General features: G+C 37.8%; 1 protein-coding gene across 1 annotated transcript; it reads left to right on the plus strand.

Annotated features, from left to right (window-relative positions):
- The first annotated feature begins 3,760 nt into the window (after nt 1–3,760).
- LOC127792342 (H/ACA ribonucleoprotein complex non-core subunit NAF1-like) lies at nt 3,761–16,546 on the plus strand. Its single transcript, XM_052322807.1, has 3 exons — nt 3,761–4,713; nt 14,729–14,806; nt 14,984–16,546. Exons 1-3 carry the CDS (start codon nt 3,892–3,894, stop codon nt 16,304–16,306), a joined length of 2,223 nt encoding a protein of 740 aa, XP_052178767.1. The 5' UTR covers nt 3,761–3,891; the 3' UTR covers nt 16,307–16,546.
- Nucleotides 16,547–16,829: the final 283 nt, after the last annotated feature.

Consider the following 16,829-nt stretch of genomic DNA (forward strand, 5'->3'; position numbering starts at 1 on the left):
ACTAAAAATCACCCAAGAGCAAAAACAAAAAGACAGAAATAACAGATCCTTTCCCATAAGAGTCACCTGAAGAGGACAGTTTGACAAAATAATACTCTTCTCTCCAAGAAACCCTAAGAAAGAGTGGAAATCAATTAATGTACACATGGGTCTAAGCCTATGAACAAAGCCCATGAAAGACAAGCCCAAAAAGTAAACTATAACACCTTATTTTTCTCAAGCGTGCGTTAACCCAGGATTTCGAGAATATATATTTTTTTCTAACATACACTCAACATAAATCATTTTTCAATAATCCCAATTCTACATTCTCAGCATATCAAACATAATAATCAATAAACTAAGACAGGTAACATCATCAAAAATGCTGAAGCAAGATCGAAATCCCAAATGATACATAACTACAAATGCTTCATTTATAACATAGAAATCGTATCATAGTTTTATATCATATCTTCAAAACAAAATACATGATAACTCAATATCTCGCACAAAATCAAAGACCTACTATAGATCTAATATGTAAATAATGGCTACATCTCAATAACTTCTTTTCCCTTGGCGACGTTGCTTTCACTTGGAACGTTTGAATATTTCAGGGACAAAGTCCAAATTAGATGCTGAATCATTTAATTGAGAGTTCAAAATATTTTCATGAATATATGCGAGACCATGACCAACTGACATATCCCAACATATTCTAGTCCAAGAGAATCCCATACAGCGCTTAACCTATACTACAAGGAATGAGCAATCTCTCTAAAAGCAACATAACCACATTGACACATTGGCGTAACACAATCCTGACTTAAGAAGGGCAACATCAATGCATCTCCCCGACATCTCGGGAACAATCGTTATCACTCCCGCCACAAGAGGGTCAACATCAACACAGGAACCCGGCTCACCACAATCACGTCAGAAATTATATTCCCACTCAAAAGCATCCTGGAAAACACTACCTATTTCCACACACATGCCAATGCCATAACCACAACATGTAATGATGCATTACATAAAATGACATTTCAATACACATATTTCAATGCACATGTAAATAAACATTTTGGATGAACCATCTACAAGAAATCAACAATTCACATGCCAAAACCATTTACATAAAACAAAATTAAGTTTCGAGAAACCACTCACAAAAAATCGAGTTTGAAGTAGGAACTCTTACCTTGAATGAAACCTAGAACATCTCGATTCTTGCCCAACATTGATTCTCATGCTAGGCTTTTAATGGTTCTCAAATCCGAGTCTCAACATACCCTGACTAGCTATCATATATATTCAATCTTTCTTCTTTCTCCATTTATTTCCAACTTCTCCAAATTGTATCTCTTATTTACAGGTCTTGAAACTTGACCACCAAGTACGCTATATTATATTATAATATTTCTTAATTATTTCAAATTTTTTAAGATATTCCAATCATTTAAGATTTTCTCAAATCTTCTATAATCTTTGCAAATCTTCTAAAATCTTTTCCAATCATTCCAAATCTTCTAAGATTTTCTACAATCATTTCAAATCTTCTAAAATCTTCTCTAATTATTCTAAATCTTTTCCAATCATTCTAAATCTTCTAAAATATTCTCCAATCATTCCAAATTTTCTAAGATTTTCTACAATCATTTCAAATCTTCTAAAATTTTCTCCAATAATTTCAAATCTTCTAAAATCATTCCAAAACTTCTAAGATTTTCTACATTCATTTTAAATCTTTTAAGATTTTCTACTACACCCTTAATAATCATCAAAATATTTAAAATTCAAAATTAATAACTCAATATTACTCGATAAGTACGTTTTTGCCCTAGTGTCCTCACAGGATTATCGTTTCGTCTTAAAACCACTTTAGGATTGATCATTACATAAAAATATGAACCCCATTAGGATTCCATCATTTTCCCATAAGTCCTTTTTGACCATTTTCCAATCATTTGATTTTTTAAGCGATATTATAGTTGTACCGAAAATTGTCGTTGTTTTAACTTCTTTCAGTTTCATAAATTTTGTCTTGAGACACTTGTCAATATCATACCATTTTCTTTAGACATCTAAGTTCCAAGACACTCCCTTTCGTTGATTCAATGACTTATTTTACTATCAAACTAATTTTTCAATATTTTGAACTCATTTAAATTATGTGATAACCTCATAAAAATATGGGGTATTACATAAACCCACTAAGAAAGAAGTATGAAGGTCAAGACAAGAGAAAAAGCAATACAAATGTGCTTTGAGAGATTCTGTCAAAGGACTTTAGTAACAAAGGTAAGAAACCTTCAAGAAGGAAGGCTAAGGTCACTGGGAGAATCTACAAGGTATCTCGTAAGGCCTTCTACAAGGCACTTCCCATGACAGAGATGTGCAAATATACATTCATGATCTTTTTCAAAAATTGTGTAACATATTATAATGAATGAGATCAGTATTAATTTTGAAAAATTAAAAATCGTTATCACTACCCACCTATCTCACCTATAAATAGAAAAGAACTCGTTCTCCTAAGAAATACACTTCAACTCTTTTAAAGAATTTTGTAATTCTATCTAAAAATCTAACATAAGTAGTGAAGTATTTGCATAAATAATATTCTATATTCCATAGTCGTTTTTTTTTTATAGAATTTTTGAAATTTAAAAATGAATTCCCCACTATAAATTATATTATTACATTTAAATAAAAAACAAAAACAAACACAAAAACAAAAACGAAACCCGTAATTGAAGGGCCTTGTCGAAACATCATAAATATTAACTAAAGGTTGTCTTTCCTTTCTCATGTTATATCTTAATTTGCTGGCTTTATTGAAACCATCACATTTCATGGGAGAGAAAAAAAAAAAAAAGAAAAACCCTAATTCTTCTAAAATTTTTCAAATTTCACGTGAATGGAAGATGCCCAGCTTGAAATTGGGGACCCATGTATTTCATGTCTTTTATGAGGTTAGGCTTTGAAAAAGGTGGTCCGACACTTAATAACCTCTTTATTAAACTTTAGGAGTTATTTATTAATTAATAATATTCTTTATAATTACTATTAATCTCTTTACCACTTTAGACTTAGTAAACTTAGTGGTTAATAAAGAGATGGCACACAAGACCAAAATGAAAAAATATTATGATTTATGAAATTTGAAATGAAGATTTTTAAATTGAACTTATTAATGTATCATCCCATATTTGATTATATTTCTATTATTGGTGAAAGTGAGGTGATTTTCTTTAATATTTGTATATATTCGGAGAAATATAAATATATATTGGTAGTTTAGATTTAATATTTTTTTATTTAATTTTTTTATAATATTCTAAATATGCCCTAACATAAATTATAAGTTCTTTGAGATTTTTTTAAATAAAATACTTACTTAAAAAAAAATCTTATCAAAAAACATTTCTCTAAAAATTATTATGGCCTAATTTTGTTGCTCGAACACCTCATTTTGAAATATTTTTAAATTGACAAAAAGGTGTGTGTATGAGTAAAAAAATAAATTATATTAATATCTAAAAACATTTTTAAATAAAAGAAAATTCTCTACACCAAAAACTAAAATCACAATGGATCAGAACACATTTTCCCCATTTTTAACTTCTTCAATGTGAAAAAGACAAAAATGTACAAGGAGGTATTAAACTGCTTCGCCATAAAATGGTACCCGGACCCGGACCCGACAAGAGTTTGCTAGAGAAATCGAGGCCACGGAGAATTCGACCTTAAAACCCTAGTTGCTACGTCGGTAGGGTTTAAGAGGCATAAACTTTGCCCAAACAAAGCCTCCAATTTTCAAGCTCCACCACGTATATAAACACCCTAGCCCCTTCTGTTGCAGAGCCATGACGTTTTCGAGCAAAACCCTAATCTTATTCCCTGGAGATGGTGGGCGTTTTGGGCGATCCCACCGTTGAAGAGGAGGACCTCTCCCAGCAAGCTCCGAAGCTCAAGAACTCGGATGATTCATTTCCGCGTGGACACTCTGTATCTGATCTCGACGATTTCTCTCTGTCTTTCGTCGATTCGTTCCTTGATTTCGACTCCATAAGGGATTGGACTGAAGAAAACTCGGTTCTTGATATGGCTGATCTGAAGAGTGATCAAGACAATGCTGCTTCGGTGATGATGGAAGGCCTGACTGGAAAGCCGGGTGTTGATGTGGCTGGTCCAAAGATTGAGCAGGAAAATGGTGGTTATAGGAATCCGAAATTGGACGAATTGGGTTGTTCGATTGAGGAGGAGATAAGAAAGGTTTGTTTGGATGGTTCTGCGGGGGCAGATGCCAGTGAGCCGAAGAGTGATGGAGTTGGTGCAGTGAATGATCAAACAGATGGTGTAAAGAATGGCGAAGCAGCAAGTGTTGATGGCAGTGGCTTGAAGAGCAGTGAGACTTTGGTTGCCAGGGAAAGTGTTAGGAATGGTGGTGAAAAGAGTGATGAAACAGAGAGTGATGGCGATGACGAAAGCGATAGTAGTTCGGGTTCAGAGAGCGAAAGTTCTTCCTCGTCATCGTCTTCATCAAGTGGTGAAGAGGAAGAGGACCAGGAGGATGAGGCCGTGAATGAGTTGGAGGGAGAGATGGACTTGGAAGAAGGTGAGATAAGAGAATCTGATGTGGAAAAGATGGTGCCTTGGAGTGATAATGAGGATGAAGAGGATGACGGTGCTCCAAAAGGGCCTGTTAGATCAAAAAATGAGCTGAAGGTAATCGAAAATAATTATTCAATTACGTTGTTATGTTTCTTGCCAGTTGGTTATAGTTTAGTTATTGAACTTAGGATGCTCTTTTCAGTTTCAGGGGCATTGGGTTGCTAATTTCGAATATTAGACTGAGACATAGTTGAGTTTTTCGAATAATGCTATACTTAAAAGTTCTTTTAAAAATACTACAAACATAAAACTATTTATAATAATACTACAATTCTTACAACTTGGGATTCCAGCTGGAGGCTGGCCAGTGTGGCAAGTTTGCCCCAATAAATCTTGCAGCTGGTAGCAACGAGTTTCAGCTAATCTTGCTACTACTGGTGGCGAGATTCAGCAAGAATCCAACGCACGCAAAATCAGTAGAAAAATTGCTACGGGAAGTCCATGAGAATTTTTACTTCACTGTTATCATGCGGCTATTATCCTCCCAGGACATTGATCTAATGCTTTCCACAACTTTCTTCTTCAATAATGTTTTCCTGTATATCATCATCTAAACTCAATACTTCATGTCTACATGCATGTATATGTAATGAATAAAAATTGTTGGAATTGATGGGTCAATGAATTTATTTGGCTAAAATGTGTGAATTGGAAAAGCCTCCAAGACTAGACCTGTTAACAAAGCCCAAATATAGGGAAAAGCCTTACTGTTCGTATGGGTGCTGACGGGGCACGGATGAGTGGACACATCCGTTCGAGTGTGAGAGGTGCATGGTAAGAGACGGGGACCTCCGCGAGAGAGTGCGATTTGGACCATTAGGTCACACCCAAATTTGAACTGATATGATCTACTGATCTAAATTAATCCGAATCAAACAACATGACCATTTACAATTGGACACTTGGAATCTATAAATAAGACTCCTAATTTCATTTTCTCCATCCAAAATCAATTCAAGTTAATTGATTTTTTTTTTCCTTCTCCAAAATACTTTCTTACTATTTCGATTATTGTTCAAGTGCACGAGATTTTAATTTCTTCCTTCTGATCAAGAAGAGTATGATCAATTTTTAGTTCGCATGACAAGGTTAGTATAGTGCTATACTAATTCTTGAAAGAAGTGTTGTATCTTGGAAGACATACGTCTATCGATCCTGTTAGCACCATTGCGGGGGGCAAAATTTGTCTTAAGGAGATTTGCTTTAGCATACCTCACTTCATTCCGATTCTATTTTCTATATTCAAATCTCATTTCTTTATAATCCTGCATTTTAGTTTTTTTGTTAGTTTGCATATTTTTCTAGTCAATCAAATTTCCCTTTCATGATTCATTCAGCTGAATAATTTAATTCTTCAAATCTTTCTAATGTAAAGGAGCATCACTTACTAAAGCTCAGTTGATTAAGTGTCAACAGTCGATCTCCTTCCATTTTCAGAAGCAATGGTGCAGTAATGGAACTGAATCTGTGTTCTCATTTTTTCACCCACATAGAAACCATCCAAAAATTGCCAAACTCTCCTCTTTTGTTCAGTGAATTCTTCTCCTAGATTTCTCTCTATTTTTTTTTTTTTTTCAATTTTCTGCAAGCAACCATAAGAAACTGTGATCAAGTATTCCAAACTGAATCTCGCTGCCGTTAGTAGCAAGATTTACTCTGGAAAACTGCCACACTGGCCGGTCCTCAACATAGAATGCCAAGTTGTAACAATTGTACTATTTTTACAAGTGGTTTCAAAGCCAGAGAATTTCTTTTAAATAATTTTCGTTGTTAAGATATTGACCAGATTATTTTATCAATTTCAGTTTAAATTAATTAGGTTTATCTTTTAGATTAGATATGATTTTTCTTCTTTCTAGATTTATCCTTAGAATTCAAGTCTTGATTGGGTTGATCAGGTTTGTCTTTATTTTACGTATTTTTTCACTTATAAATGTCTTTGTAATCTAACTTATTATACATTCAGTTCAATACAATTTATTGTGTTGTTCTGATTCCCATATTTCTTCTAACATTTTACTTGTAGTATTTTCAAAAAAAAAAAATCAACATAGTTAGAGACTGGTACATCTGAGATTGCGTTGCTCTCAAGGATGTCTGAATTTTTGGGTTACAAACAAGATGCCAACTCTTTGCAGGTTAATATACTGCAATCTGCAGTGATAAGGTTAATTCAGGTTATGACTTTTTGGTAATCTTAGTGAGCTTGGGCTTACACTCACTGCTTGAAGCTGTTGAGAGACAGCCAAGAATTAGACATCTACGATCAGTAGCTTGCTTCTTGTTTTCCTAACCAGAGTTTAGGAATAACAAGCTAGTGCGAGACGCTAAGAAATTTTGCTATATTGTGTCCGCTTAGTTTCTCTATACTGGTAATAATGTGTCATGACCCAAGTAGTAATTAAAGGGCAATATAGTAATAATAGTATTATAATAATAGTTAGGAGATATTTTAGAAGCACATGGGGTGCATGTGCTAGGCTGCTATTGAGCTTGTAATGCCTATATAAGGCTACTGCTATTGGTTTGTTGGGGTATGCTGAAAAATTAATGAATTGAAATTCTAATTTCTTCTCCCTACCATTTGTAACGCCCCGCTTTCTTGGGCGCGTTATAAATTGGAATAATTCCGAGACAATAAATTTTTTCTTTCAAACTTAATTCTAAATCACATCATACCTCGAATTCGTCCCAAAATTCCCACACATTGATCTCGAAAGAGAATCACTATACACATCAAATGCGGAAGCAATGATCGAAACCTGATATCTTAACATTAATTATAAATAAATTCTTACATCTTCAACATTCCTCAAAACGTTCAGAATTTAAAGTAGCAGAACTTTAAATACATGGGCTACATAACATATATTTCATTCTTCATGCACTCTGCTAAGTGCCTTATCAGGCCTTATTTATCCTCGAATCTGCTATAATCTCCATCTGGAACGTTTGAATATTCCAGGGGCAAAACCCAAGTTAGATGATGAATCATCTAAGTAAGGGTACATAATGCTATGTCATGTGTGTATGCAATGTCTTACCTCGTAGGTGTCAACTGCATCCCTCATGCTGCCTACCATTTTTGCGGCCCCCTCTTTCGAAGCCGAGGTGTATGGGTGCATCCTTGGTAAAGCAGCGATGCTAGTTCGTACTCTCTACGGCCTCAAATGTGAGTGATCAATGATATCAACGTGTATTTATGCATTTCATAGTCATGTCATGTATGCAGTCTACGTGATGGGTACATATCAGAGTATGTCAATATGATAAAAACATTTTCGAGAAACATAAACCACTTACAAACCAAGCATTTTCCATAAAATTAACTTTAATTGGGGAGTACCACTTACCTTCTCAAGCTTATCGGGCTACTTCGAAATTCGTGCATCGTCTCGATTTACGCACATCTCCTCGATTTGCGTGCCAACCTCAAAATTTACACGAGTCACTTCAACTTAAGCCTCAAAGCATCATATTCACCATAATTATTTAAATAAACATTAAAACCTATTTTTTCATAATTTCTGGCATTTTCTATAATTTTCTCTCCATTTCTTCCTACTTTTCCTCAATAAATCTAGATTAAATATTTCTAAAATATTTTCTTGAATATTTCACTACGAAAATTCATAAAATAATATTTTGGAATTTCTGAAATTTTCTAGAGAATTTTACTCACCTTAACTTAGCATCTCCAACTTCTCGATATGCATGCCATATTCCCGAAACGCGTGCCCGGGTCGTTTTTCTCACCAAAATCTCCGGGATATCACCGAAACATAATTTCCTATTTTTCGGTATTTTCTAGGATTTTTTCCATCATTTTCCTATTTTTTTTCTTCCTTTTCTTTCTTTTTTCCTCTTTTTCTTTTTCTTTTTCTTTTTCCTTTCCCCTCCACTTCATCTTCTTCCTCCAGCTACTCTCTCTCGCCTACAACTCCCTCTCCTCTTTTCTTTCTTCTTCTTCTTCTTCTTCCTCCTCCTCCTCTTCCTTCTCTTCTCTTCCTCCCCTGCACCTGCGCGAACCAGCCTCCGCCCGCGCGCCGCCGCTGCCCTCGCCACCGCTCGCCGCGGCCGCACATCGCGGCTACCACCACCGGCGGTCTTCCTCGCAGCCACCTGCGGCCCCGCGTCTAGCCACTGCTCGCGGCCCAACTCACTACATCGGCCATGGCTGGAGCTCGTGGCCATGGCTGCCACCGCGAGCTTGCGGCCACTCTGGCCGCCTTCGGTCGCCATCGCCATCGCCGGTCGTCGCTCCCGCTTCAGCCAAGCTCGCCACCCGCAATAGGCTACCCCTGCTTGCTGCCTTGCTTCTTCATCCGCCATGGCCGAGCATCGAAGCCCTGCTTTGCGGCCATGGCCGCCTTTGGCCGTTGGAAATGGCCACTCCTCAGCCGCACACTCTCTCTCTCACGATCTTACTCTCTCTCTCTCTCTTGATCTCACAAGCTCTCTCTATATCTCTCGGCCGAGCTCTCTTTCTCTCTACTCCTCCATTTCTTGCTTCTTTCCTCTTCAATTATCTTCCTATTTATAGGCAAACCAGCGCCCCAAGCCTGCCATATCTTCCTTAAATCCAACTGCTCAAATCCTACTGCCATTCCTCAAATCTCGCTAGCACAATCTCTCCAATTGTAGCCAAAATCGTGGCCATTAAAGCTTCTCAGAAGCTGGCCACGCGCACATGCATATATATGTTTATATATGTATAATTATGTATAGTACACTAATATTTATAAGAAATTATACCATTAAATTCTAATTTTCATCTTATATCACTTGGGCAACTTCCTTATTTGCAATCATGCCCTCCAAACATCGACTAAATTTGCATTTTAATATTGAAAATCCACAATTAATAATCCAATTCTTAGTTGAAAAGGACGATTTCTCCCTAGTGTCCATACCGAGTGTCCATACCGGGCTGTTGTTTCATCCCGAAATCACTAAAGGGTTGCTTGTTACGCAAAACCGGAGCCCCCCTAGGGTTCTGTTGATTTTTCGAGAGCCTCCTACGACGATTCGGTTTTACAACCTAATTAGCAGCTGTATTTTAGTTGTACCGAAAACTGTTCCCGATTCGATTTCTTTTGATACCATAAATCTTATCTCGATACGCTCGTCGAGACCATATAATTTTCCTTAGATAATTTCACTCCGAGGCATTCCCTACAGTTGATTCGGTACATATAACTGCTATCAAACTAATTTTTCGATATCCTAAACTCATCGAAATTATGTGGCAACTTCATACGAACATGGGATATTACACCATTCTTCCTCTCTCTTCTGTTCTTCTATTTCTCCCTCTCTTTCTTCTCATTTTCTTCCCCAAATTTGTCAATTCTTGGTTCTAAATCAATTGAATCCTTCTGATTGCCGATTTCAACCTGTTATGAACCCTAGGTTCATAAATGGTATCAGAGACAACGATTATTGGTTGTGGTTCCGATTCGTTTGAAGGTAGCAATTTCAATGGGTTTCTCACGGCCAAGTGAGCTACGACTCTGATCGGAAGTTCCGATCCCAACTGGTGAAGCAAACCAATGGCAATCAAGCACTGCCACTTTGATTGGAAGCTCCGACCCATACTAGTGAAACAAACCGGTGGCCTTAGAGAGCGACCCACCTTGATCGGAAAAAGGTTCTGACTCGTTCTAGAGAGGTGACATTGAGGTTGAAAGAAGAAGGCGCGACTGGGCGGCTCTTATCGAAACATGAAGGCAAGTACTGTAGGCGAGCAAGATAGAGAGACAACTTGATCAAGATTGGGTCGAACAAGGAAAGGGGGTTCGCTGCCGCTATCCATTGCAATTGTTGATTGTGGCGCATGCGATTCTCTTGGGCTAGTGTGAGGCTATTATCTCCTAGAAATTTTGAACAGTCCTATTTGACTTTTGAAGGCAAAGATAATCGATGATTATAATTTGGGCCGGCCCAGCACATTCAAGCTATCTGACAGAGCAGATCCCAATCTTCATCTTCTTCTGCTAGTGCAATTCCATCTAAATGGCAGCGTTGGCAGGGGTACACAGTTCTCCTTGTCTAATTGGGCGATTGAGAGTTTATGATTTGTTAATCCAGAAAAGGGGTTACTAGAATTAGACGAGAAGTAGAGGTACGCTGCTACTTGTAAATCACTTCATGATCAATGTTTCAGTGGTAAATTGTGGGTGATTAGGTAGCGATTTCAGTGGGTAGCAACTTCATTTTCGAGGGTGTGCATGCAAATCAGTTACTCGATCAATCTAGGTTGTGGCGAGTGGACTGGTAGTTAACCCGTCTGATTTCAGAACCGAAACTAAACGCATAATAGATTGAGAGTAGAGGATTTTATTGGGTGCATCACAATCGCTTAAAGCAGGCACTGTAGGATGAGAAATTGGAAGGCGATTGAGGTTGGGTCGATTGCGAAAATAGGCAATTGAGGCTGGAACGTTTCTGGCGGAATTAATCTCTAGCGATGGCTTACGGTGGTGATCCAATGGTAGGAACGATAAAGTTCAGAAGGCAAAGAGGCATATGCAATTGAGAACGAAGCAGAAATATGATTCCAATTCGATTTTTAGGCTGCTGAAATTAATTTCAGCAAAAGGATTTAGGATGGACAAAGCTCCTGTTTATTGGCCTTCGAGTTGTCTTACTCGTGAAGCTAGGGGAGGCAATGCATACATGGAGCAGATGAGCCTTCAATTGCAGCAGAAGAAAGCTTCATTTTTAGTTGGAATGGAGCCTCAATGGCAGCCAAAGAAGGCTGGATTTTTAGTTGGCAGCAACAAGGAACAGAAGAAGGGGTTCAGCCAAGTTGACAAGGAAACAAGAAGTGTAATACATGAAGAGTGCAATGAATTCAGTCGAATGTTTCGCGAGAAGTTACAGGAGTTTGCAATGATACTGATTAAGAAGTATCATTACAACTTTCCAGCGAAATACTTTGATGATTATCACGGAAGTTTTAACAAAGAGGAATTCTTAAAATTGGAGTAGCAGGAGGAGAAGCTGAAAGAAAAAGCAAACAAAGAAGCAATGAGCATTGATCATTTTATGGAAGAGTTGGAGCATGAATCAGAAATGAAGGAAAGGCGGAACCAGGAGCGTGGTGAACACCATAGTGAAAATTCTACCCCATCCAACCGAAATGATGAGTTGCCAGATGGGAAGTCTAGATCAATTGATAATGGAGATCTGCAAGCTACCAAGCTTAATGTTGGAAATTTGTCTTCTCAGGTGGATGAAAATCCAGTTATTAAACAAGCGATAAATCATGTTGGGACTAAAGAACCATTGGCTGGATCTGAAGTAAACTTGTCAAGGGTGACTAATGATTCTGAAGAAGCAAAGAGAGGTTATAAAGACATCAGTTTAGGCCAAATTTTGCAAGAGAAAGAAGCTGAAAATTGTGTTGAGAATCAATCTACAAATTAGATTGAGGATATATTGACTAGATTTGGCATCATATTGGATCCTCAATCTCTAGGTACAAGCTATCTTAATTTGGTAGCTATTACCAACCCACGAGAAATGGTATACCGCTCCTTGGATGAAGATGCAGCTTTGATTGCACTGATTATCATTTTTGTTTTAGCTGAGGAGTATCCAAAAACAAAGAAGCGGCGGCCTAGAAAGGGAATGATAAAAGAAAGAACAACCAAGCTAGAGAGAGTTAGTATTGGTTGAGGTTGAGGGGCAATGGCTAAATTGTTATAAGTTCTTGGGGACAAGAACTCTCTCAAGGAGGGGGGAATTGTCATGAGCCAAGTAGTAATTAAAGGACAATATAGTAATAGTATTATAATAATAGTTAAAAAATATTTTAGACGCACATGGGGTGCATGTGCTAGGCTGCTATTGAGCTTGTAATGCCTATATAAGGCTATTGCTATTGGTTTGTTGGGGTATGCTGAAAAATTAATGAATTGAAATTCTAATTTCTTCTCCCTACCATTCTTCCTCTCTCTTTTCTGTTCCTCTATTTCTCCCTCTCTTTCTTCTCATTTTCTTCCCCAAATTTGTCAATTCTTGGTTCTAAATCAATCGGATCCTTCTGATTGCCGATTTCAACCCGTTATGAACCCTAGGTTCATGACATAATGATATCTTGATGTTGTTTGAGCCTAATCTAAATCAATAGGATTTCTTGGTTTAGTAACTTTGGTTATCAATTGGGAGGGGATTATGGTAACGAATTGTAACTAATAGGTAAAAATCTATTTCAGGTCCTTGTGAAGTGTTGTTTTGTTGATGTTAACCTATTAAATAACAAATTATCAATAGCACATGTCTCGTGATTCATAAATGAAGATGGATTGGGAGGCCATAAATGAAGATGGATTGGGAGGCCGGATGGACTTTATGCTATATAATGTTCAGCTATGGGCAGGAAGAAGTTTTAATATTTGTTAAATTGTATAAGCAGTGGCAATTGAATTTCTTTTTTTATTTTTTAGGCACCACTTGAATGGGTGGAGAGTTCTCAAAAAAATTTCTTGGCATGTGTAGAGTAGAGCCAGTTGTTTTTACCTTTGTGTCAGAGGATGGAATCCTGGTGGAAGAGGAATATGTTTTGAACACATAGTCTAATACACAGGAAGCATCACTAGTTCTTATTGGACTAGCACTCTCCTAAAATATAGAGTAAATAATACCTATTATATGAGTCTCTTATTTTATTGAAGTGTATGTAAACTTAAAAAGATATAGTACCAGTTATATTAGAGAAATATATGCTACAATTAAAGTTCTTTCCTTGAATAGTTATTTTAAAAGTCAAATAGTTTATAGAGGTCTAAGAAAGTAAGTAGATTACATATGGTCAAAGTTTGTCAATAATTGGGTGACTTGAATTGTTAGATCAGTATAAGTCTAATATGTCCTGACAATTTGTGATGTTTGCTTAAATATCATTTAGAAATTTCATAAAAGTGATCTGGAGGTATCACCTATGCACTGATAATATCTTCCGGGTAATAAAAAAATGTTATGCACTTCAAGTGATAAAAGATATGACATATAAGTAATGATAAATATTGTACAATTCAGCATCCATTTTGTTATGCATCATGCCAAGAGATGCCAAATGGTACTCGATTGGCCACAAATTATTACTTATAGAAATTCTAGCACACATGGATGAAAGGATTTTTTGGTTGGGGGAGGGGGAGTATCTAAGATTGAATGATATGCATAAAAGAGTTAAGAAAAAAAGTGGCATTCCCAATGCATGAGGCTCCCTGCTTTGTGAGGGTTGGGGGAGTGCTGTTTTATGTGAAAAGGTTGTTTTCATGACTAGAGACCGTGATGTTTTTCTAGCCACAAAGGAGCAACCTTTCATTGCTACCAAGGCTCACCCTCTTATCTTATAGTTTAAGTGCACAGCCCAGAGAAAATATTGGAATGAACATAATGTTAGGTAGAATTTTGCATCAAAATTGCAAGGATTTGGGGGTTTGCAGCCCCAAGGGAGCACCTCCTCCCTCTTAAACTGTTGAAAGGAGATGTAACTTTCTATGGGCTGTGGACATGTAGTTGTATCTCAAGTCATTGTTGGATTAGCAGCTTTCCTTTTCATTATATATTTATTTTTATGATGGTAATTTTTTTATCATACTTATTGATTCCATCTTCTTCCCTCTTGCTTTACCTTTTTACATCCTACTTGAATGCCTGATTGAACGTAGGGATGCTTGTTTCGTCATGTTAAAGAATATGATGACTTAAGATTTGGCTAACTTGCATTTTTGAATAAGTTTTGTATCTATATCTACTTCCAACGTGTGAAGATATCATAAGTTGGTTTGCCTTATTTGTCAAGGCATAGGGATTCACAGCAGATGAATCAGGTTTTACCTGGAAGAAATGGATGGTTTCCTTGTTCACCTAGTCACCTGTCAATCGTGAAACAAATACAGAAAATGCTTTTACACATTAACTTTTTCATCTGATCATGTAATCAAACATGCTTCAGTCAAGTATATTTAGTGCCACAATGGTAACTGCCATTGAATAATGAATTTCAGCTAATGTATTTACAGGTAATTAACTTGATTTTGTGATTGTGTTGCAGTTTCTTCCTCCAGTTCCTACAGTGAATGTGTCCTTACTACCACACCACCAGACCGTGCCAGTAGGAGTTGTTTCATCGGTAAGCCAACAGAAACCATGAGCCAAACTGAACAAGAACAAACTTCTAATGGTCACACATGGACTCATGTTCTGTCCAGTCTCTTAGTACCCATTGACAGAATGTAGACGTGGTCTTTTCATTGGTTTCAATTGATTCCAAAGTTGTGTGGCTGAAGCTTTTGTTACAATCATGCAGGTCATTGGTCCACAGGTCATTGTGGAAGGTTTAGAGAAGCATAAGCCTCTTAATGAGGGTTCTATCCTTTGGATAACAGAAAGCAGATCCCCACTAGGGCTTGTGGATGAAATTTTTGGTCCTGTCAAGTACCCTTACTACATAGCAAGATACAATTCAGAAAATGAAGTCCCTGCAGGAGTCCGACAAGGCACTTCAATATCATTTGTTCCAGAATTTGCAAATCATGTCTTAAATGACCGCAACCTTTACATGAAAGGATATGATGCATCTGGTGAACACGACGAAGAGTTGTCAGATGAACTAGAGTTCTCAGATGATGAAAAAGAGGCTGAATACAGGAGAATGCTGAAGATGTCAAAGAGAGGCACAAACGATCCAAAACTTGCAACTAAGAAGAAAGGTAGGAAGACATTTAAAAATCGTGGTGGGACATGGCAAAGCGGTCGACCTTCAACTCCACAAACAGAAGAGGGGGTGTATGAGCTACCACCGAACCAGCATCGGGAGAGCAACTCACCTCTAGCGGGATCAGTGGATCACGGCAACCGGTCAAACTCCTTTGGCATGGGCCAAAGTTTTGCTGGCGCCCCTGGCTTGGTTCCACAATTCCCACAACTGGTTCAAGTGCCTGGATTTATTCCACCACCTAGTGAAGTTTGGGCAAAAGGAATGCCATTTGAGCAGCAGCAGAGTATGGCTTTTGGTAATGGACTTCCAACTAATGGTATGCCATGGCTGCAGCAAAATCATCATCAGCAATCGTATCAGATGTCTCTGCCAAATGGAATGCCAATCCAGCAGCAGTTTGTTCCTAGTCAGGGGTTGCCTTCTAATGTTCTAATGGGTGGACCATCAGCCTTCTGTGCAGGACCTGTATTTCCGCCATGGTCTGGTGGCTTAGGTCAAAACATCAACCCACCGTTGGGGATGGGCATGCAATTCCAACCGGCTCCCATGTCCATCATGAATATGGGAGAACAGCAGCCGCCTCTTATCTCCGGCAACATGGAAGCTTCTCAGACATTTAATCATGGTATGCGTACTGGGAACGTGGGAGAACAACAGCGTCCTCTTTTCTCTGGCAACCTGGAAGCACATCCGAAGTTTGATCAGACGATGCATCAGGGTCACGGTATATACACCGTGAATGTGGGAGAACAACCGAGTCCTCTTATCTCCGGCAACCTAGAGGCTCCTCAGAAATTTAATCCTGGGATGCATCGGGGTCGCGGCAGGAGACCTTATAACAGAGGCGGTGGACGTGGTCGGGGTCGGGGTGGTGGTCGCTTTGGAGGTGGAAGTGGGCGGCAGCAATCTTAGTGATGTCCGGGGATATGTTTTGCTTAAATTCTCTTAATGGATATGACATTCTCGTGTGTTTTCCCTCAATGTACCTGGTTATGTAGTTGTAGAGAGCAAGTCATGTCTCTTTTGGGGGAGAGGGAAGAATTTTGGAATTTCACTTTTAAAGGCAGCATTTTGACATGGGACTCTTTTTCAGGTGCTAGGCATTCCATGAGCAATGTCGAAATCAATTCTGAGTTTTTTTGTTCTCTTTTATGCCTGGACTACCACTAATTACTAGATCTTCACCTTATTAGATTAGAACTTGTGAGAAGAACTATATAGTATCACCCTTTTGGCATGCTTGTATATTTGTAACTAGGATCTGTCAATGCCCCACTTAAAAAGTTGAGTGTTAAAAGGACAAGAAAGTTTAAAGAGGGTTAAATTCACAAGTGATTATATTTTTATTCCAACAAAAAATTATTTTCATAGTTTGAGCCTATGATTTGTTTGCTACTAAAGTTCATCCTCCTATCTATCAATAACATCATAGTGA

This window comes from Diospyros lotus, chromosome 15 (assembly GCF_014633365.1).
Source record: "Diospyros lotus cultivar Yz01 chromosome 15, ASM1463336v1, whole genome shotgun sequence".
NCBI lineage: Eukaryota > Viridiplantae > Streptophyta > Magnoliopsida > Ericales > Ebenaceae > Diospyros > Diospyros lotus.